Source organism: Phyllostomus discolor, chromosome 8 (genome assembly GCF_004126475.2).
Source record: "Phyllostomus discolor isolate MPI-MPIP mPhyDis1 chromosome 8, mPhyDis1.pri.v3, whole genome shotgun sequence".
Classification (NCBI taxonomy): Eukaryota; Metazoa; Chordata; class Mammalia; order Chiroptera; family Phyllostomidae; genus Phyllostomus; species Phyllostomus discolor.
This window is the reverse complement of record NC_040910.2, coordinates 63,758,408-63,780,694: the sequence shown is the minus strand read 5'-3', so window position 1 is coordinate 63,780,694 and position 22,287 is coordinate 63,758,408. Positions and strand designations below refer to the sequence as shown.

The window sequence follows — 22,287 nt, the reverse complement described above, 5'->3', positions numbered from 1 at the left end:
ACGTGGCTAGTGGGGCGGAAGATCACAGTTAACACTATACGTAGCCAAAGGATCTCCTATCTCTTCTCTACTGGCTGCTACTGGAAATATCATAGAATACTCTCTTGCTGTCTTAAACCATTTTACCTTACTCCTCCAACTGATCACAAAAAAGAGTAGGGAGAAGCTGTGAACACCAGGAAACCCGAAGGAGACTGCACCACTGAATCTCGAGGCATTCTACAACAGAAGTTCACACCGTAAACACAGGGAACCAGAGCAGATCAATTTAAGAAACAGAGGCTAACAAGAAGAGTCTTACGAACAATGGGAAGACAAAGAAACAATCCTGAAATGAAGGGAAAGACAGAAGCCTCAGAAAGAATGCTAAATGAAATAGAGGCAACTGAACTATCAGATGCTGACTTGAAAGAAATTATTATGAGGAAGCTCAATGAGCTCACAATGAGCTACCACAAAATGCAGGGAAACTACACCAAACTCACTGCAAACTATATCAACTTAAAAAAGGAAATGGAAACTATCAACAAGAGGAAAGAAGAAATGAAGAACACATTATCTTATCTGAACTGAAGAACACAGCAGAAGGAATGAAAAGCAGGATCGATGAAGCAGAAGATCGGATCAGTGAGCTGGAGGACAAAGTTGAAAAAAACACCCAGAAAGAGCAAGAAAAGGAGAAAAGGCTCAGAAAGAATGAAGAAGGATTAAGAGAAATGCAAGACAATATGAAACATAATAATAGCCGTATAATAGGGATACAAGAAGAAGAAGAAGAGCAAGGGATAGAAAACCTATTTGAAAAATGATGGAAAACTTCCCTAATTTGATTAGAGAAAAAGTCACACAAATCCAGGAAACACAGAGAGTCCCAATCAAGAGGAACCCAAAGAGGCCCACCTCAAGACACATCATAATTAAATGGCAAAATTTCAAGACAAAGAGAGAATCTTAAAAGCAGCAAGGGAGAAACAGGAAGTAACATACCAGGGAGCCCCAATAAGGCTAGCAGCTGGCTTCTCAATGGAAATGCTCCAAGCCAGAAGAGAATGCCAAGAAATATTCAAAGTAATGAGAACCAGAGGCCTGCAACCAAAGCTACTTTACCCAGCAAGGCTCTCTCTCAATCAAGATAGAAGGCCAAATAAGGAGCTTCCCAGCAAAAGAAGTCTAAAAGAATACACCTCCACCAAACCAGCTGTGCAAGAGATGCTAAAGGGACTGCTTTAAGGTAAAAAAGGAAAAGAGACAGAAAGAGAGAGAGAGAGAGAGAGAGAGAGAGAGAGGGAGGGAGGAACACAGGTACGTAGATGGCAATGAACAAGTACCTATCGATAATAACCTTAAATGTAAATGGATTAAATGCTCCAATCAAAAGACATAGAATAGCTGAATGAATAAGAAAACATGACCCACACATATGCTGCCTACAAGAGACCCACCTCAGGATAAAAGACCAGCACAGGCTGAAAGTGAAAGACTGGAAACAAATCTTCCAAGCAAATGGACAGGAAAAAAAAGCCAGAGTAGCGATACTCATATCAGACAAAACAGACTTCCAAAAAAGGGCCATAAATGATAGGACACAAAACAATCATCAAAAAATTCAAGAAAATTGAAATCATACCAAGCATTTTCCCTGACCACAAGGGACTGAAACTAAAAATCAACCCCAAAGAGAAAAACGGAAAACACTCAAAATCATAGAGATTAAATAACATGCTATAAAACAATGAATGGGTCAAGAATGAAATTAGGGAAGAAATCAAAAAGTTTCTGGAAACATATGAAAATGAACTCACAACAACCCAAAACCTATGGGACACAGCAAAAGCAGTTCTGAGAGGGAAGTTCATAATGATACTAGCATACATAAAAAAGATAGAAACATTTCAAACAACCTAACCCTACGTCTACAAGAACTCGAGGAACAGCAACAAAGACAGCCCAGAACAAGTAGAAGGAAGGCAATAACCAAGATCAGAGCAGAATTAAATGACATAGAGACTAAAAGCACAATTCTAAGGACCAATGAATCCAGGAGCTGGTTCTTTGAAAAGATAAACAAAATCGACAAGCCTTTAAGCAGACTCATCAAGAAAAAAAGAGAGAAAACCCAAATAAAAACAATCAGAAATGAAAGAGGAGAGATTACAACTGATACCACAGAAATACAAAGGATTGCAAGAAATTACTATGAAGAACTGTATGCCAAGAAATTTGAAAACCTAGGTGAAATGGACAAATTTCTAGAAAAATATAATCTTCCAAAACTCAATGAAGAAAAAGAAGAAAGCCTGAACAGACCAATAACAGCAAAAGAAGTTGAAGCAGTAATCAAAAACCTCCTGACACACAAAAGCCCTGGATCAGATGGTTTCACAGGAGAATTCTACAAAGCATTTAAGGAAGAGCTAACCCCTATCCTTCACAGACTATTCCAAAAAAACCAAAAAGATGGAAGACTCTCAAACTCTTTTTATGAGGCCAACATCGTCCTAATCCCAAAACCAGATAAAGACACAACAAAGAAAAAAAACTTCAGGCCAATATCGCTGATGAACATAGATGCTAAAATCCTCAACAAAATATTGGCAAACCGCATCCAACAATACATTAAAAAGATCATACATCATGACCAAGTGGGATTCATCCCAAGAATGCAAGGATGGTAAAATATTCACAAATTGGTAAATGTAATACATCACATAAACAAAAGCAAAAACAAAAACCACATGAGCATATCAATAGATGCAGAAAAAACATTTGGTAAGGTACAGCACCCATTTATGATAAAAACACTCTGCCAAGTGGGACTAGAGGGAGCATTCCTCAACATCATAAAGGCCATATATGAGAGACCTAGAGCCAACATCATACTCAATGGGCAAATACTAAAATCTTTTCCACTAAGATCAGGAACAAGAAAAGGTTGTCCACTTTCACCACTTCTATTCAATATAGTACTGGAAGTTTTAGCCACAGCGATCAGACAAGAAAAAGAAGTAAAAGGCATCCAAATTGGAAAGGAGGAAACAAAACTGTCACTGTTTGCAGATGACATGATAGTGTACATAGAAAATCCTATAGACTCGGGCAAAAAACTGCTTGACCTAATAAATGAATTTGGCAAAACAGGGGGATACAAAGTCAATATCCAGAGTCAATATCAAAGGCATTTCTGTACACCATCAATGAAACAGCAGAAGCAGAAATCAAGAAAAAAATCCCATTTGATATAGCAAAAAGAGAAATAAAATACCTAGGAATAAACCTAAGCAAAGAGGTAAATGACCTGTATTCAGGAAACTACATAACACTGAAGAAAGAAATCAAGGAAGACACAAACAAATGGAAACATATACCGTGTTCATGGATTGGAAGAATTAACATCATCAAAATATCCATACTACCCAAAGCAATTTACACATTCAATGCAATACCTATTAAAGTACCAATGGCTTATTTCACAGACATAGAACAAACACTTCAAAAATTTATATGGAACCATAAACGACCCCGAATAGCTGCTGCAATTTTGAGAAAGAAGAGTAAAGTAGGAGGGATCACAATACCTGATACTAAACTGTATTACAAGGCCACTGTAATCAAAACAGCCTGGTACTGGAATAAAAACAGGCACATGGACCAATGGAACAGAACAGAGAGCCCAGAAATAAACCCAAGTCTCTACGGTCAATTAATATTTGACAAAGGGGTCAGCAACATAAAATGGAGTGACAATAGCCTCTTCAACAAGTGGTGTTGGGAGAACTGGACAGCTACGTGCAAAACAATGAAACTTGGGCATCAACTTACACCTTATACACAAAAAAATTCAAGGTGGATTAAAGACTTAAATATAAACCATGACACCATTAAAGTCCTAGAGGAGAACATAGGTAGGAAAATCTCAGATATTTTATGCAGAAACATTTTTACTGACATGTCCCCTAAAGCAAGGGACATAAAGGAAAGAATAAACAAATGGGATCTCATCAAAGTAAAAAGCTTCTGGATGGCTAAAGAAAACAGTATTAAAATAAAAAGAGAACCAACTGTATGGGAAAACATATTTGCCAATGATACCTCGGACAAGGGTTTAATCTCCAAAATATATAAGGAACTTACATGACTCCACTCTAAGAAGACAAGCAACCCAAATGAAAAATGGGCAAAGGACTTGAACAGACACTTCAAGGAAGACATACATAGGATTCAGAGACACGTGAAAAGATGCTAAATATCACTAGCTATCAGAGAGATGCAAATTAAAACCACAATGAGGTACGACTTCACACCAGTCAGAATGGCCATCATAAACAAAGCAACAAATAATAAGTGTTGGAGAGATTGTGGAGAAAAGGGGACCCTGGTGCACTGTTGGTGGGAATGCAGACCGGTACCACTATGGAAAACAGTATAGAACTTCCTCAGAACACTAAAAATGGATCTTCCTTTTGACCCAGCAATTCCACTGCTGGGACTATATCCTAAGAACCCTGAAACACCAATACAAAAGAACCTTTGCACCCCAGTGTTCATAGCAGCACAATTTACAATAGGTAAGTGCTAGATGCCCATCAGTAACCTAGATGCCCATCAGTAAATGAATGGATCAAAAAACTGTGGTACATTTACACAATGAAATTCTATGCAGCAGAAAGAAGGAGCTCCTACCCTTTGCAACAGCATGGATGGAGCTGGAAAGCGTTATGCTAAGCAAAATAAGCCAGACAATGAAAGACAAATACCATATGATCTCACCTTTAACAAGAATCTAAACAACAAAACAAAGAAACAAGCAAAATATAGTTAAAGACACTGAAATAGAGGATAGGCTGACAGTGACAAGAGGGGAAAGAGGGAATTTCAGGGGAGAATGGGAATGGTTTACAGGAACAAATATAAAGGACACATGGACAAAAACTAGGGGAGTTGGAAATGGGATGGAGGTGGGGAGGGATGGGTGGGTGGGCTGGAATGGGAAAAAAAGGCAGAAAACTGTACCTGAATAATGACTAAAATAAAAAAAAAATATGTGGTAAAAATAAGATGGGTCAATAATTTTTCCTGCTTACCACTATTCTTTAACAGGCCCTAATTTCATCTACACTTGAGAGCAATTTTTCCCCCTATGAGATGGAAAACAAGTTATTTCCAATAGTATAACCAGACAATTATAAAAGTAGATTTCAGTTCAGGAATCTGAGCCTATGAATTTTTGTGGATTAACTATATTTTTTCTAATGTTTATCAAGCCACAGTTTATGTTGTAGAAAATGCAGAAATAGACCCAGCTAAAGCTTTTAGATGCTAACTATCAGATGTTAGAAATTTTTAAGAGGAATAACTGAATTTTACCAAATGTGGCACCAACAGTACTTAATGTGTTATTTAAATATTAAGTCCAAGATTAGTAAGAGGCAATCACAATACTGGAAACCTGGGGAGTGGTAGAGCATAAACACTTTTCAAAGATCTAGATAATATCAAATAGGTATTTCATTCAAAAGATACTCATTCAGATAAGTAACATTATCCAGTTTTAAACCTTAAAAAGGGTTACCATTTCTACAGCACAATTATAGATGAGTTTCTCTGCAGTTACGCTGTTGATTTCATCAATAAATCTCTGCTTGTCAGAGAAGAAGCGATTCAGCTTTTCTGTAAGTTTCTTGCACATAGTGATGCAGAACTTGTATCGTTCATTAAGATTTTTCACAACTGAAAAAAAGTTGAAAGAATAAATTTTAATTTTCCTCCACACATAAAGTCACATTGACAAATAACTTCTCTGCTGATTTAAAGAAAGTGACATTAAACAATCAAAAGAATATGCATAGAGATCAATAGAACAGAGCCCAAAGCCCAGAAATAAATCTACGACTTTATGGTCAATTAGTTTTTGATGAAGGAAGCAAAAGCACACGATGGAGTAAAAACTCTCTTCAATAAATGGCATTGAGAAAATTGGACTGGTACATGCAAATAAAAATACACAACCAACTTACACAATATACAAGAATAAACTCAAAATGAACAAAAGACTTAAATATAAGTTGCAAAATCGTAAAGATCCTAAAAAAAAAACAGGCAGTAAAACCTCAGACATGTCTTGTAGTATATTTTTTGTAATATATCTCCTAGGGCAAGGGCAACAAAAGAAAAAACAAACATATGGGACTATAGCACACCAAAAAGCTTCTGCACAGCAAAAGAAACCATCAACAAAATTAAAAGGGAATCCACTGTATTGGAGAATATACTTGTCAGAGATTAATCTGATAAAGGGTTAATTTCTAAAATATATAAAGAACTCACACAACTCAACACCAGAAAGACAAACAGCCAATTAAAAAATGGGCAAAGAACCCTGGCAGGTGTAGCTCAGTAGACTGAGTGCTGGCCTGCAAACCAAAAGGTTGCCACTTCTATTCCCAGTCGGGATACATGTCTGGGGTGTGTGAGAGGCAACTGATTGATGTTTCTCTCCCTCTCTTTCTCCCTCTCTTCCCCTCTAAAAATAAATAAGTACAATCTTGTTAAAAAAAAATGGCAAAGGACCTGAATAGACATTTCTCCAAAGAACACATACAGATGGCCAACAGACATGAAAAAGTGCTCAATATCACTAATCATCAGAGATGCAAATTGAAGCTACATTGAGATATCACCTCACACCTGTCAGAATGGCTATCATCAATAAATCAACAAACAAGTGTCAACAAGGTGTGGAGAAAAGGGAACTTCATGCACTATTGGTGGGAATACAGACTGGTGCAGCTGCTGTGCAGAATAGTTTTGAGTTTTCTTGAAAAATTAAAAATGGAACTGTGTTATGACCCAGGAACCTCACTTCTGAGAATATACCCAAAAACACCGAAACACCAATCAGAAAGAATATATGCACCCTTATGTCCATAGCAGTGTTATTTAAGTAGCCAAGATCCAGAAACAGTCCATGTGCCCATCAGTAGATGAGTGGATAAAAAAAAGCTGTGGTACATTTACACAGTGGAATACTACACAGCTGTAAAAAGATGGACCTCTCCCCATTTGCAACAGCATGGATGATGTGGAGAGCATTATGCTAAGTGAAATAAGCCAGTCAGAGAAAGACAAATACCATATGATCTCACTATATGTGAAATCAAATGAACAAAATAAACTGACAAATAAAAGAAAACCAGAGGCATGGATATACAGAACAGACTGATAGATCTCAGAGGGGAGAGGGGTGGGGGAGACTAGAAGAAATTAGCCAAAGAACATATATGCATAGCCCACAGATAACAATGTGGTGAAGGCCAGAAGGAAGGTGGGGGCTGGGTGGGGGGGGTAAAGAGGGGAAATAGGGGACATCTGTAATAGTGTCAACAATACAAAACAAACAAAAAATAAAAATTTTAAAATTACTGAAAATCAGATTCTTTCAAATGCTCTCTCTTTCTATTTAAAAGACAGAATAAAGCACTTTGCTCTCGGTATCAATTAAGTGGCAAAAAAAAAGAAAACAGAAAAGCCAGCTTTTTTTCCCATTTAAGAATATGTAGTAACAGTGACACCTCATCAAAAACTTTCTTAGTGTAAGGGGAAAGAGGGCAGCTCAAGCACTCCACACATACCTTCTTTCACTGCCGTGGATGGGCTCAGTTTCCCGGACTTGATCTGGGCTTTAGCAAGATGCAGCGATGCTGCTAGCAGCTGCGCAGCTTTCATGTATAACACCAGCTGCTCCACCCGCCTGTGCCAGAAGACAACAAGCAGAGGGTTATCCAGTGAACCATATGCCAGACTTGGCTCTTTATACATCACAGCATCATTAAAATAGCCTTTCTAAGGGAGTATCATTCTCCTTGACATTTTTAATGCACAAATAACTCCTGAAGGGGGAAGTTTTGGCATGGGAAAAGATGTGTGTACTTTGAATACAATGATACATTCAGATAAAAATCAAAACGATATCTTTATCATGAAATATCTTGACCAGTATACTTCACAGGGAAAGGCAACACTAGGGCTGCAGAATCCCCGGGTCTCAGCTCATGTAGTGAAATGGAGCCAATGAAATACTTCCTTGGAGCTTTTAATAATGAGATACGATCTTCAGTGGGTGACAAGTCCTCTATCTCAGACTTGAATTTGTGGAAGGCATAAAGAACCTCAAAATAAATGACAAAGGAGGCACCTACCCCCAGTCTTTACTCAATTGGCTGATCTGGTCCACCACCACACTCTCCTGAATCTGGTACAAGGAGACGGCTGACGTGTAGAGCTCTGGGTCCCCCCCCCTCACAGCAGTCAGGTCCAGCACACACTCAGTGAACATCAGCATCACATTCAGGTGGCGTAAGGCGTCTGTGTGTTCTCGCTGCAGCAAAGCCAACTCATCTTAGAAACTTTTAGGTTAAAAAGAGTGCACACTCCCTACATAAACAAGGAACTGCTAATATTTTTCTATACTTATGAATATCAGAATAGTCAAAGGAGATTGAAAACTTTAAATCCCAGGAAACTAGTGAGAAAATAAACACAAATAAAACCAAACATGGATGATTCGAGCACGTGTTTGTGTGTATATATGAGAACACTCACAATATTAAGTTCCAAAGATATGAGGTCACTGTGTTTTTACCAGAAAAAAATGAAATACTGAACAACTAAATCACTATATGTGAGACAAAAACATGATAAAACAGATATGAAGATTATAAGGATATTCTGTATAGTAAACCATACTTCTTGATATTTTGGTGAATTCTGCTGACTTATAATTTCAGCAGTACTTTAATTTCTGGTGGTGTTTTAGTTAATACCAATGCTCTAAATTCCTGTGATCTTTTCAGTTAGACAGGGAAGTACAGATAGACACAAGAGCATGCAGTAAAAATGGGTATTCTAAAACTAATGTTTTGACATTTATTTTTAGCTATAATTTGAAGTATCAAATAAGACTAAAATTCTTACTCTCCTTTCATAGTTAAGAAGTATGAGGATCATTTTCCTAGAGACAGGAGAATAAACCAATCAACTTCTGAAAGTCTCTCAGCTCACAACAGCATATTGAACTGTATGTTCCAGTATGTACATCAATGACATTCCACACATATAGGACCATAATTTATGTCAAACTTCATGAAGATTGAAAAAACTCTGAAGATTGCTTACCCAGTCTCAGACTCTATCACACATTTTCAAAATTACTACTAACCTTACCACAAAATCACTACTAGAGCTTTGTATGCCATATAACTTTTATGTGAAATTATTTAATTCTCACTCACACAAAACAGAAATGTAAGAGGTCCTGCCTAGAGAGTAAATTTACTCTTTGGTTGATCTAGAGAACTAATCATTTTAATCTGAAATGGAGACAAAGTTAGCATTGTATTCAGGGGTCAAGAGACACAAAGTAGGCCCACTGACTGCTCTCCTAGAGCCAGACTGAGGAATGGTGTTAGTGCATCTTTGGAATCATAAAACTGACTTCTCTGGTTCTAGATTTGTGCTCAATAAGCTTCAGATTGTGATGTGTTTTTCCCTGTAGAACTGGGTCCATGGAGGAAAGGTACTGGTCTACAAATATGAGTGAGCATCCAGTCTGGTTGGCAGGTTTATTTCTCAATGTTAGTGACTACTGGCATTATGGAGTTTTTTTTTTTTCAAACCTGAGTTTAAGTGTATTATTTTTACCTTATAAAGAAAAACAAGCTTTGAGAATAAAAAGTTATGGTTTTAGGAGAAAGATTATGCCTCAAAAGTCCTGTAAGCAATAAATGAACTTCAGATTAAAACATTAAGAGCAAAAGCCCTGGCTGGTGTGTCTCAGTGGACTGAGTGCCGGACTATGAACCAAAGGGTCACTGGTTCAATTCCCAGTCAGGGCACACACCTGGGTTTTGGCCAGGTCCCCAGTAGGGGGCGCATGAGAGGCAACCACATATTGATGTTTCTCTCCCTCTTTCTCCCTCCCTCCCCCTCTGTCTAAAAATAAATAAATAAAATGTTTAGAAAAAATAAGAACACAAAATCTATATGTGTTACTTCCTATCAACCAGAGTTTGTCAGGGATGAGTGTCATGGCCAGCATTGTTTTGAAAATATATCAGCAATGTTTTTCAAATAAAAAGAAAAAGTACTTCAGAACTTCTGATAGCATTTTGCTCTTTCATCATCCCTAGAAAGCTCTCCTACTGTATCAAGATTACAATATGTCATAACAGTGTCTCCTCTACCTCCATCAGCGTTTCCTCTGGCAGTTCAGGGGCTTCAAAGGTGACGAGCCCCTCTAGGCTGGGGGGTGAAGCACCATAAGGCATGTATCTCAGGCTCGGAGCTGCCTCTGCTCCTGGAGGCGAAGAGCCCCAGCACGGCCCAGGCGGGGAGCCCACACACACTCGGCCACTTGCGGAACACAAGGAGCCTCCAGAGCTGCTGGAGCCCACTGCAAGGAAACAGGATAAAGTGGCATGGGGCCCAGAGTGAGTGCTCAGGGCAAGGGGCTACCCTGCCCACTCATACTATAAAAGGAACAAGGGAACATTAAAAGGAAAGCCACTGATCTCCTATCTGAACATATGCACAGGTTTTATTTGCCATGTTCACCTTTATTCCTGTCTATATGTCTATTTTATAAACATCATTACAGCCAGTTTTTAAATATTCTGTTTTAAACAAATTTATAGCATAATCATTTCCCTCTTTCTACATAGTCCTTATAATTATACAACTCAGTAGATGCAATAGTGGCTCACTAAATTTAAATACATAATGCTTATCTGAAAGCATTTATACTATTTTTTATATATAAAATAACACTACAATAAAATCCAAAGTTTTTCCACTTTTTGAATGATTTATTTGTGGTTACTACTCCAAAGTGGTATTATGAACAGGAATGTGATTACCACAGACCAAATATCATAAACATTTTTAACAGCTCTTTGTAAGAACTGCCACCACTTTCTAAAGCAGCTGTGAGTGAGCACACAGACCTCACTAAACCTCAACATTGAACATTATGTTGTTTTAAATATTGGTTTAGTTAAAAGGTATAAAATGTTACTTTCTTAAAATGACATATTCTTATTAATACTTTTAATTTTAATATCTTGAAAACAAGATTATTAGCTCTATTTCCTCTCGTTATCTATTCATATCCTTTGCTTACTAATCTACTAATCTTGATTAGTAACTTATTTAGCATAAAAAAACTTAAAGGACAAGTAAAAACAAGTAAAAACAAATAAAGTAATGTCAAATGATACCTCATTGGGTTTTGGTATTAATAACTTATTTATAAAGTATGAATGATAAAATCCAATCTATTAGCCTGTCTAAATGTGTATATGATTAAGTGCAAAGATAAACAATCTATCATTTTCAAAAACTTTACTGGATGTATTAAAATAAGCCTTCAATATAAGTCAGGAAGCAGTATATATGCATACCTGCTTCATCATCAAAAAGTCACATTTATACTGAAATGTAATAATATATATTATTATAAATATATAATGTAGTACTTTTATTTCATGAAGGTCTTTTCTGCTACAAATATTGCCTTATTTACTCCTTACAACCCTTTAAGGTAAAGAAAAATAGTTATTTCCATGTCATTTGGAAAAAGGAAATGAATTCCAGAGAGGTTAAATGACTTATCTAAGTTGCCCAATTAAGTCACTATCAATTACCCCAAACACTAGCCAAAGACTGCAGGACAGCACTCTCACCTGAGGTTGTTCTTGCTCGGAGCACCACATGGGCACAGGGCAGGGCTGTGGCACTGTGTGGAGGAGACCCAACTGTGAACAGGACAGCCCTAGAACTTGGTGCTGTTCCCACTGGAGGTGCCACGACCACACCATAGGCTCCTGCAGGGGCTGCCACAAAAAGTTATAGAATGTTACATTACTTTGATAGTGTTTACATTCAGGGTTGAATTATAGGGAGACCTTTACTTTTATACTAGGTTTCTTTTTTTTCCCCCAGGGGAGAGTACAAGCACAGCCCCCCACCATGACAAATCATACAGTCGAGTTTCCCACATTTGGGGAAATCGCAGGGGTCAGCACACCTGGAGTGCAATGGTTGAACCTCACCCTAGGAAAATCACCTTCATTATCATTGTATCTCCCCTGCCAGGTGAGTACACTAGGTTTCTTTATTTTTTTACAACAAGCATTCAATATAGATATCCATTAAAACTATTTTATGGTCATCTCTTCATGGCTGTGAATCTTCTTCACAGAAAAGCCTAGTATTTAGTCACCTCTGTATACTTTTAAAATACATAAACTGCAGTCACTCCTGTTAAAGGTAATTTGAAAAAGTGGAAACCAAGAACAGGGAATAAAAATGTGAGGAAGCCCTGGCCAGGTGGCTCAGTTGGTTGGAGTATTGTCCAGGACACCAAAAGATTGTTGGTTTGATTCCCGGTCAGGGAGCATACAGAAGGCAACCAATCGATGTTTCTCACATCAATGTTTCTCTCTTTCTCTCTCACCCTTCCTCTCTCTCTAAAATCAATGGACATGTCCTTGGGTGAGTATTAAAAAATAAAATAAAATGTGAGGTAATGCTGAAAGGAGATCAGGAGTCTCCACAGCAACAGAGCTATAGAAGGATGTAGACAATTACATTTTTACTGTCAAAGTACTTTTATGCCTTAGAATTGCACCCTTACAACTGTCAGGAAGAAAGGGAGGTAGGACATGTGTCAAAGGGGCCTAATGGGCTGAATTTGGGCTAAATGAAGAGAAGGTGAAAAATCCCCCAACCACCAAACTAAGCAGGATCGATAAAAGTTGTCCAAATCATTTTCACACTCAAGCATCTGAAGAACATTATATTTCTGAGACCAGAGAATGGAGGTGGGAGTTAACAACATAAATCATAAATTTAAAGGAGAGACTCTGACCCAGACACAAAAAAACAACTGCCTCTTAGGACCCATCTTATCAACAGAGCACAACAAACTTAACAGCAGGAAAGTGAATTCATAAAAACCTTCCAGGAGACAAGCGATCAATCAGTGGAAATTAATTAAACAGTTCCTATTGTCACAGAAGATGTACAAAATGACAGACAATTCTCTTTGCTTAATGTAATATCTCTATGCTTTTATTTTAATAGATATAAAAGTATTTAAAGATGGCTATGGGGGGGTTGTGTGTGTGTACACAAACAGTATATTGGGCCAGCCAAAAAGTCTGTATGCTTTTTCTGCAAAATAAAAGACACATTTTTCTTTTTCACCAATAATTGTATTTATGTGGATATTTTGAGTATGTCGGCTATCTCCTGCATGGTATACTGTTGATTGTTCTCAATTAATCTCTCTATTTGATTGCTACCAACTTCAAATGGTCTACCCAACCGGTGGAGCACTGTCCAGCGAGAACTCTTCAGGACGAAACTTTGTAAACCATTTCTGACAAGTTTGATCAGTCACAGAATCTTCTCCATACATGGCACAAATTTTTTTGTGTGTTTCAGTTGCATTTTTACCTTTCTTTTGTTTTTAAAGATTATTTATTTTTAGAGAGAGGAGAAGGGAGGAAGGAAGAGAGGGACAGAAACATAAATGTGAGAGAGAAACATTGATTGGTTGCTTCTATACCCCTAACCAGGGACCTGGCCCACAACCTAGGCATGTGCCTGACTGGAAATCAAACTGGTGACCTTTTGGTTCACAGACCAGCACTCAATCCACTAAACCATACCAGCCACGGCTTTACCTTACTTGAAATAATAAAGTATGCTATGTCAGCAATTTTGTGTATTTTCTTTTACCTTCAGTATTAAAATAGCTACACAAAAATTCACCAAGTTTGGTAAGTATTTTTAAATGCATACTGATATGGCTGTCATAATACAGTCTAATAAAATTATTTCGAATGAAGTTAAAGACAACTTATCCCTATTAGAACCATCTTTAAAAAAATGAACTTTTTGGCCAACCCAATATATATATATATATATTGAGGATATATATACCCTCACACAAGGACTTTTTTTTAATCACTTTTAGAGAGAAAGAAGAGAGAGAATGAGGAGAGTGAGATAAAGGTTGATGTGAGAAAGAAACAACTCTTGACTGCCTCTCATACATCCCCCAACTGGGTTTAACCCAGAAGCTAGGTATGTGACCTAACCAGGAATCAAACCCATAACCCTTCCATCCATGGGACATTCCAACCAACTTAGCCATGCCCACTAGGGTGGTATTTTAAGTCAGTGACCTTGGGTTTTTTTTTTCCCTAAGGGCTTAAGTTTTTCCTACTATCAATAGTTTTTATTTTCAGAAACTGAAACTTCATGATTAGAAAAATAAATTCATAATTTCAAATAATGATAAAATTGATGTGGAAGAAAGAAAAGAGTATAAAAATTATCAGAGATAAATTTTATGCCTAAAAATTAAGGAAAAATACCTGGTTTCACATCCGTAAATATAGACTTAAATTATATATTCATTTAGAACTTACAAGCTCTATGAAATTTAAATGTATTTATAAAGGAGAATTAGAAATAGACATTCAGGCAAGCTGTTTTCAAAAAGTGTCCCCACTTCTCGTGACTTGGGTGAAAAGCAGGTAGAAGAAGAGTGACTGCCAGACGAGCAGTGTGCAGTGTGAGGCACACCACAGGCTTGGTCCCCTGGGCGACAGCCATGCCTGGTGACAACTGTTTTTTAAAAAGCAACTATTTCCAGTCTCTGAAAACTGTCCTGAGGACAATTTATACAAGAATATCACTATTTCTCAGTGAAAAAGAACTGTCTCTCCTGCACCAGCCCCTTCTCAGGGAATGGAAGCTCTAACGTGGACCAGCAATCAGACACTAGGGCCCTCAGTGCCCTCAACACAGTTCACCTGCCACTAAGGGCAGAGGTCCCATACCAATAGAGACAAGCCAAGGAGGGCAGAGGCTTCCATCTCTATCCAGCATCCAACTCACAAAGCAGGGGCATCATTCTAAGAGGAAGGGGCTGCTGCCCTCCTATCTAGCTCTGGAATACTGGGAACAGGATTTCCCCAAGGGCAGAAGGAGGCAGAGAACAGAGAATTCAGAAACTCTCCCCAAGGAAACTGACTTTATTTGAAACAAATCATGGGGAAGTTCACACCTAAGGGTGCTGTCCAAAATAATGAAGGCTGTGAAGGCAAGAAAGTAAAGGGAGGCTGGTATCTCCCTGAGAGGAACAAACCAACAAATAGACCATCTAAATTTAACAGAGAGAACCAGGGAAAGATACAGCAAAGAAGAGACCTCCTATGGTCAAACAAGGTTCAAAGAAGACTACCTTCAGAGATTACTTCTGTAAAAGGGCCAGAATTCAATTAAACAAGACTGTAAAACAATTTATGCTACAACAATGTACTGTCAAAAACAACAGAGCAATCACCTAGCAATTAGTAGAGACTACCAGCTGGTTGTGATACCAACAGAGGTAGGCAGTCCCAGAGATCAGAGAAATAGTCAGAGAGACCTTCTAAAGCCACAGTCACAGGGTAACTGTACACATACCCAAGGCTGTGCCCGCGAAGGAATGACATCAGAAGTTTCACACTAACTATATGGGTTAGACCTCACTGAAATAGTCCCACCAAGACTAAACAAATAAAGATGCCCAAACCAACAAGGCCCAGGTGTGGGACTAGGGAGATCAGCATCCAGAATTGCTACAAAAATATTACGTAAAATGTCTAGTTTCCAACAAAAATTATGATACATGAAAATAAACAAAAAAGAGTTACCATACACAGGAAGAAAAGGAGGCAACAGAACCTGCCCTCCAGAGGGCTCAATTGTCAAAATCAGCAAACAAATACTTCAAGTCAGCTATTTAAACTTGTTAAATAACAAAACCATACTTCAGAAGTAAAGGCTTTTAACGTGGCGGTGGAGTAGGCAGATACTGAACACACCTCCTCCCAGGACCAAATTAGAAATACAACTAAATGGGACACAATCACACCAGAAAACCAACTGAAGAATAGCTGAAGAGGAGCCTTAGGGTTTGTAGAAGAAGCCGCAGACTGGCTTCTGACATGGGCAGTGACACAGAAAGGGCTGGCCCCACCCCCACAGGCAGATTGGGGCTGAGGTGCCAGAGGGATATCTCAGCCCCTGAGCAGCATGGGGCTTAAACCCTGGGTAAGGCTGCCCAGCCCAAAGCACCAAAGCCAGGAAAAGGCAAGCACATAGCCAACTATGAAAAGTGGTCAGGGTTTCTGTCTGCCAAGGAGTCTGCTGGAGATACAGACACCCTCTTAAAGTGCCAATGTACACAATTTTGCTCACAGCTACTCACCGTGGGCTCCAGTGGAGGGAGGGCAGAGGGACTGGACTCACTTGAGGGAAGCCTGGGGACTACGGATCTAGGGATAAATGTGGGGAAATCACCACCAGGATCCCAGTGTTGAGTCATACTCAGATACCACAGGAGCCACCTTCCCTGGGCAGAGCAACCCCCTGGAAGTGGCACTGGCCTGGAGGAAAGCAATTACCCCACCCTCTGGAACCTATTTACCCCACTTAGTGGATCTTAAGCCCAATGGAGGAGTCAGAGGCATAGCCTGGGCATAGCAGTGGGAACACTAAAGGAATGCCAGAAACTGGCTTTGGAGCAGGGCCTACCCACACTTTCCCATGAACCAGACTGGCATTTCCCCATCGTGGGAGATCTAATACAAATACCCTCCTGGCTTCCAGGCTTTGGAGTCCCCACCTGCCTAACTACTAGGGGCTCTGCCCTGCTAAGGCTATCATAAAATCCAGGACAAATTTGGTCATGTGGCTTTGTTGGGGAGGAATCACACCCACTATATTCCCTGGAGTCTGAAGGGCACCTCCCCATCACAAGAGATCCAGTGAGGAAGTCTAGCTGGCAGCCAGTGGGTGGAGGCAGGCCGAGATGGATCCTGGGGTGCCTTGGGATATGGCCCACACCTGGGCCCAGTGCTGGTAAAAGGCAACCTTGGAGAACAGTTTGGTCCTTCCCAAGTGCAGCCAGGTCCAGCACAGACAGCCAAAAACTGGATCGCTTGTAGCTTCAAGCAGGTTGCCAAAAGCCAGGCACACATACCCACTGACATTCTGCCCTGGAATCCCTCCCAAAGGGCTTAGAACCAACATGCCAAGTGTCCAGCTTCAGACAACATCAGAACAGGATCCATCAAACTTCACAAACACATCCAAAGGGAGGTTGCAGAACCCACTAAAGTCTCTTGAGGTGAATCCTGATTTTTTCTTTTTCAATTTTTTGTTTCTCTCTATTATTTCTTTATTTTCACCCTTTCATTTTCCTTTTCTTTTTTCTTTTATCTTTTCATATTTTTTCCATTTTTAATTATTTCATTTTAAATTTTGTAAATATTTAAAATGTTAAACTTTTTATTTTTAATTTTATTATTTTTTAATATTTTAGCTTATTTTTATTATATTTGATATTTTTAGTTTTTCTTTTGGTCAGCACCTTTCAGTTCCATCAGCGAACCTTTCAGTACACACACAGTGGTTGGGGTTGAGCCTCACAGTCAGCCTAAGGGTCAACGCCAAGCAGAAAAGGGCCAACAGCAACTATGACTCTGTTACAGCAGTAGAGCCCACATAACCCACAAGAGACGTTCCTAGAGCAACCAGCTCAGGTGATCAAGGAGACCGCACCACTGGGTCCCACAGGATACCTATTAGACAAGGCCACCCTATGAAGACTGGGAGTCATAGCAAATCTATCTAATACATAGAAACAAATACAAAAAGACAGACAAAATGAGGAGACACCACAAAGGCTCCAAATGAAACAGGAGGAATCTTTAGAAAAAGAGTTGAGTAAACTGAAGGCAAGCACGCTGAGGGAATTTACTAAGAACTATAACAGCATGGAAAAGGACGAAGAAACCATGAAAAAGAACAGTCAGAAATGAAGAATATATCTTAGCAGGAAGATGGTGGGGAGGTAGGTGGGAGCGGACCCCAGTTCTCCCTGTGCCAAGCGGGAACACCTAGTCGATCTTCTGAGGAACAGAGTAAACAGCCAACAGAATCCCAGCTTACATAAGTTTGGAGGCCAACAATTGTAGAGGACATTAAAACACAGATGGTGAGGAGATTGCACTGGAATGGTAATGTCCCTGAGATATGTGCAGGCACCGAGGCTGCTGTGGCCCCCTGGCCCAGCGCCTGCCACAGGATATGAGGAGGAGAGTTAGATCACCAGCTCCCTCCCCTACCAGAGAATGGAGGGCAGCCCAGCACCAGGAGGGTCCTGGATGCTGGAAGTCACTGGGGGAATAGAGATGAAGTGGGAGACACACAGAGGCAGTATACACCTGGCTGTGGACCTGGCACCAGAGAAATTGAAGTGCCAAGTGACATCTGGAGAAGGGAGGAATGAGACGGTGTCGGACCCTGACTTGGATAGTCTCCAGACTGGTTGGAAAAGCTGTGCGCTTAAGAACAGTGGGCAGCTGTTTTGTAAGGAACTCTCAGCTGGCTCACCCCAAGGGTGATTTGAGCTACACACCCTAGAGGCTGAGTGGCTCTGATTGGAGCCTGGCAGCTCATGGAGGACCTGGGCAACTGTGAATATTGCAGCCCAGACCTGGTCCCCATTCTCTCAAAACTATAGGAAGGGAGAAAATCAAAGCACAGCCCCTCTCTTCCTGTGGCATCCAGGAAGATCAGCAGAAGTTGCTGAACAGGTTTAAAGTCAGCAGGAGGCTTATTTTTTTCTTTCCTCTATCTTTTTTTCTTTTTTTTTCTTCCCCTAAGTGAGACAATAAGAAGTAGAATTACAAAGGGTCCAGAGACAGACCCAAAGGGGGTGGCACAAGGCTAACCCCCAAAACTGAGACAAATGTCACTTTACTATCCCATAGAGCTGGCATTTTATTGTTTATGTGTATTATTATTTTCTCATTATTTTTACTTCTTTTATTAGTATTTTTTCTTAAGATTTTATCTATTTATTTTTAGAGAGAGAGAGAGAGAGAGAGAGAGAGAGAGAGGGAGGGAGGGAGAGGGAGAGAAACATCAATGTGCAGTTGCTGGGGGCCGTGGCCTGCAACCCAGGCATGTGCCCTGACTGGGAATCAAACCTGTGATGCTTTGGTTCACAGCCCGCGCTCAATCCACTGAGCTACACCAGCCAGGGCTATTAGTATTTTTTTTTATTTCTCTTCCATATGTTTAGTTGTCCTCCTTTTAATTATCTGTTTAATTGCATTGTTTGACTGGTTTTCCTTTATTCTCTCTTTATTGTATTTTAACTTTCCTTCTTTCACTTCACTTGTTTTCCAATAACACACTACTCTTGATTGGGTACTTTCTATTCTGCTTATCCAAATCATATATTTCTTGTCACATTATTGTTGTTCCAGTACTACTGTAAATTACTGTTGTTCCATACAATTGTAAATACTATACAGCACCCCTCCCTGATCTTAGCCCACTTCACTATATTCCTGAGCGTTATTATTGTTGTGGTTAACTCTATTCTCTCTCACACTATGCCTACTTTCTATCCTTTATTCTCACTACATCTCAACATCTAACCTTGCACAAGCACTCTGTTTTCTGGATTCAGCTCACAATCCTCCTCCCCTCTAACAAGAGTCTTACTCTCTTTCACCTTTCATAAAAAGTGGCTAGTTGGGTGAAATCACAGTTAACGCTATATTTATCCAAAGAATTTCCTATCTCTTTTCTACTTGCTGATACTTTAAATCCCATAAAATAGTCTCCTGCTGTCTTAATCCATTTTGCCTTCCCCCTGCCACTGACCACATACAAGAAGAGGTGGGAACTGCAAACATTAGAATAAATGCTAGAGGAGAGAAACCACCAACAAAGGAACCACCAAAAGGTAAAAATCCAAGTACAACAAGAGAGCCCGCACAAATAGAAGTGAGGGCAAACCTAGAACATCCAGACAAGGAGACTGAAGAGACCACAGTACTGAACCCCACAGAATCCCTACCACAGAAGTTCACCCTACAAAGATAGCTAGCAAAGCGGAATATCAGGAAGCACAGATAGAAACAAAAAGAGTCACCTAAAATGGGGAGACAAAAAAGAACATGCAATCAAAAGGAATGGAAGACTCCCCACTAAAGGAGCTAAATGAAATGAAGGTAAGCAAACTATCAGATATAGAATTCAAAATAATGGTTATAAAGATGCTCAAGGAAATCACAGACAACTTCAAGGAACTGAGTGAAAACTACAACAGTATGAAAAACAAAACAAAAACTATAAACAAAAACCAGGAAGAAATGAACAATAAAATCTTGGGGGAAGAAAAAAACAACTAGAAGGAATTACAAGCAGGCTGGATGAAACAGAGGATCGAATCAGTGAGACAGAGGACAAGGTAGAAAAAAACACCCAGATAGAGTAAGAAAAGGAAAAAAGACTTAGAAAGAACAAAGAGATGGTAAGGGAACTGCAAGATACCAGACGGAGGAGAAGAAGAGCAAGGGATAGAAATCCTGTTTGAAAAAGTAATTATAGAAAACTTCCCAAATTTGATCAGAGAAAAAGTTACACAAATCCAGGAAGCACAGAAGGTCCCCACCAAGAGGAACTCAAGGAGTCCTACTTCAAGACACATTATGATTAAAATGGCAAAATTCAAACACAAAGAGAGAACCTTAAAGGCAACAAGGGAGAAACAGGAAGTAACATACAAGGGTGCCCCAATAAGACTAGCAGCTGACTTCTCAATGGAAATGCTCCAAGTGAGAAAGGAGTGGCAACAGATATTCCAAGTAATGTAAAACAAAGGCCTGCAACCAAGACTACTCTATCCAGCAAGGCTCTCAATTAAAATGGAAGGCCCTCAATTAAAATGGAAGGCCAAATAAGAAGTTTCCCAGACGAAAGTCGTCTAAAAGAATACACCTACACCAAACCAGCTTTGCAAAAGATGCTAAAGGGATTACTTTAAGAAAAGGAAGAAAAAGAGTGAGAGAGAGAGGAACACAGGTGCAAAAAAATGGCAATGAAGAAGTACCTATCGCTAATAACCTTAAACATAAATGGATTAAATCCTCCCATCAAAACACATAGAATAGAGATTTCCAGCCAAGATGGAGGCGTAGGTAGACACACTGTGCCTCTTTGCACAACCAAAATAAGGACAACAACAATTTAGAAACAAACAACCAGAATTGACAGAAAATTGAACTGTATAGAAGTCGGACAACCAAGGAGTCCAAATAGACACATTCATCCAGACCGTTAGGAAGGGTGGAGTCCCACAGCCCGGTGGAGAGGTGTCGCAGTAAAAAAGGCAGTGGCACCAGGCATGCAAAGCATCCCAGGTGCGCAAGACCTCAGTAAGCGGACCCTAGGTTCGGGGTGGCAACAGGCAGACCCAATAAGGCACTGCGTGCAAAGCAGCTGGCTGACTGGGCGGTCCCACATTTGCAGGCAGACAACCCAAGTGAAACTGGGGAGCCAGACAGACGGCAAAACCCAGGGTCCCAGCACTAGAAAATAGAGCCCTGGGGCACCGAATGAAAACACCTGTGGAGGATGAGGCGCAGGGAGACTCCCAGCCTCACAGGAGAGTTTGTTGGAGAGACCCACAGGTTCCTGGAATGTACACAAGCCAACCCACCGAATCAGTATCAGAAGGGCCCAGTTTGCTTGGGGGAAGCGGCAGAAGGGACTGAAATCTGACAGAGAACAGAGCAAGCACCACTGTTCCCTCTCGGACCCTGCCCTCATATATAGCATCACAACCCAGCAACTGGGCTGCCCTGCCCTGGTGAACACCTAAAGCTCCACCTCTCACTACATAACAAGTGCGACAAAACAAAACAAAAAAACGGCCCAAATGGAAGAATTGATCAAAGCTCCACAGCAAATACAACTAAGCAACCAAGAGACAGCCAACCTATCAGATGCACAGTTCAAAGCACTGGCAATCAGGATGCTCACAGAACTGGTTAAATTTGGTTGCAAATTAGATGGAAAAATGAAGGCTACGCTAAGTGAAATGAAGAAAAATGTACAGGGGACCAATAGTGATGAGAAAAAAACTGGGACTCAAATCAATGGAGTGGACCAGAAGGAAGAAAGAAACAACCAAACAGAAAAAAAGGAAGAAACAAGAATTCAAAAAACTGAGGAGAGGCTTAGGAACCTCCAGGACATCTTGAAACGTTCCAAGATCTGAATTATAGGGGTATCAGAAGGGGAAGTGGAAGAGCAACAAGTGGAAAAGTTATTTGAACAAATAATAAAGGAGAACTGCCCCAATCTGGCAAA

General features: G+C 39.8%; 1 protein-coding gene and 1 non-coding gene across 5 annotated transcripts in view; both read right to left on the bottom strand.

Moving 5' to 3' along the window:
* Positions 1 to 22,287, bottom strand: part of ULK2 (unc-51 like autophagy activating kinase 2) — a 113,096-nt gene that overhangs the window by 8,706 nt on the left and 82,103 nt on the right. For 3 of the 4 annotated variants that reach the window (XM_036032947.1, XM_028534474.2, XM_036032948.1), the window contains 5 exons: positions 11,736 to 11,885; positions 10,239 to 10,447; positions 8,196 to 8,374; positions 7,629 to 7,747; positions 5,570 to 5,727 (listed from right to left, as the gene is read on the bottom strand). In XM_036032947.1, the coding sequence (XP_035888840.1) occupies positions 5,570 to 5,727; positions 7,629 to 7,747; positions 8,196 to 8,374; positions 10,239 to 10,447; positions 11,736 to 11,885 (815 nt within the window). The remainder of the gene's footprint in view (positions 1 to 5,569; positions 5,728 to 7,628; positions 7,748 to 8,195; positions 8,375 to 10,238; positions 10,448 to 11,735; positions 11,886 to 22,287) is intronic. The other variant, XM_036032946.1, reaches the window with a different exon arrangement.
* Positions 11,992 to 12,155, bottom strand: LOC114515448. Its single transcript, XR_003686196.1, has one exon. It is a non-coding gene; the product is annotated as a U1 spliceosomal RNA (small nuclear RNA).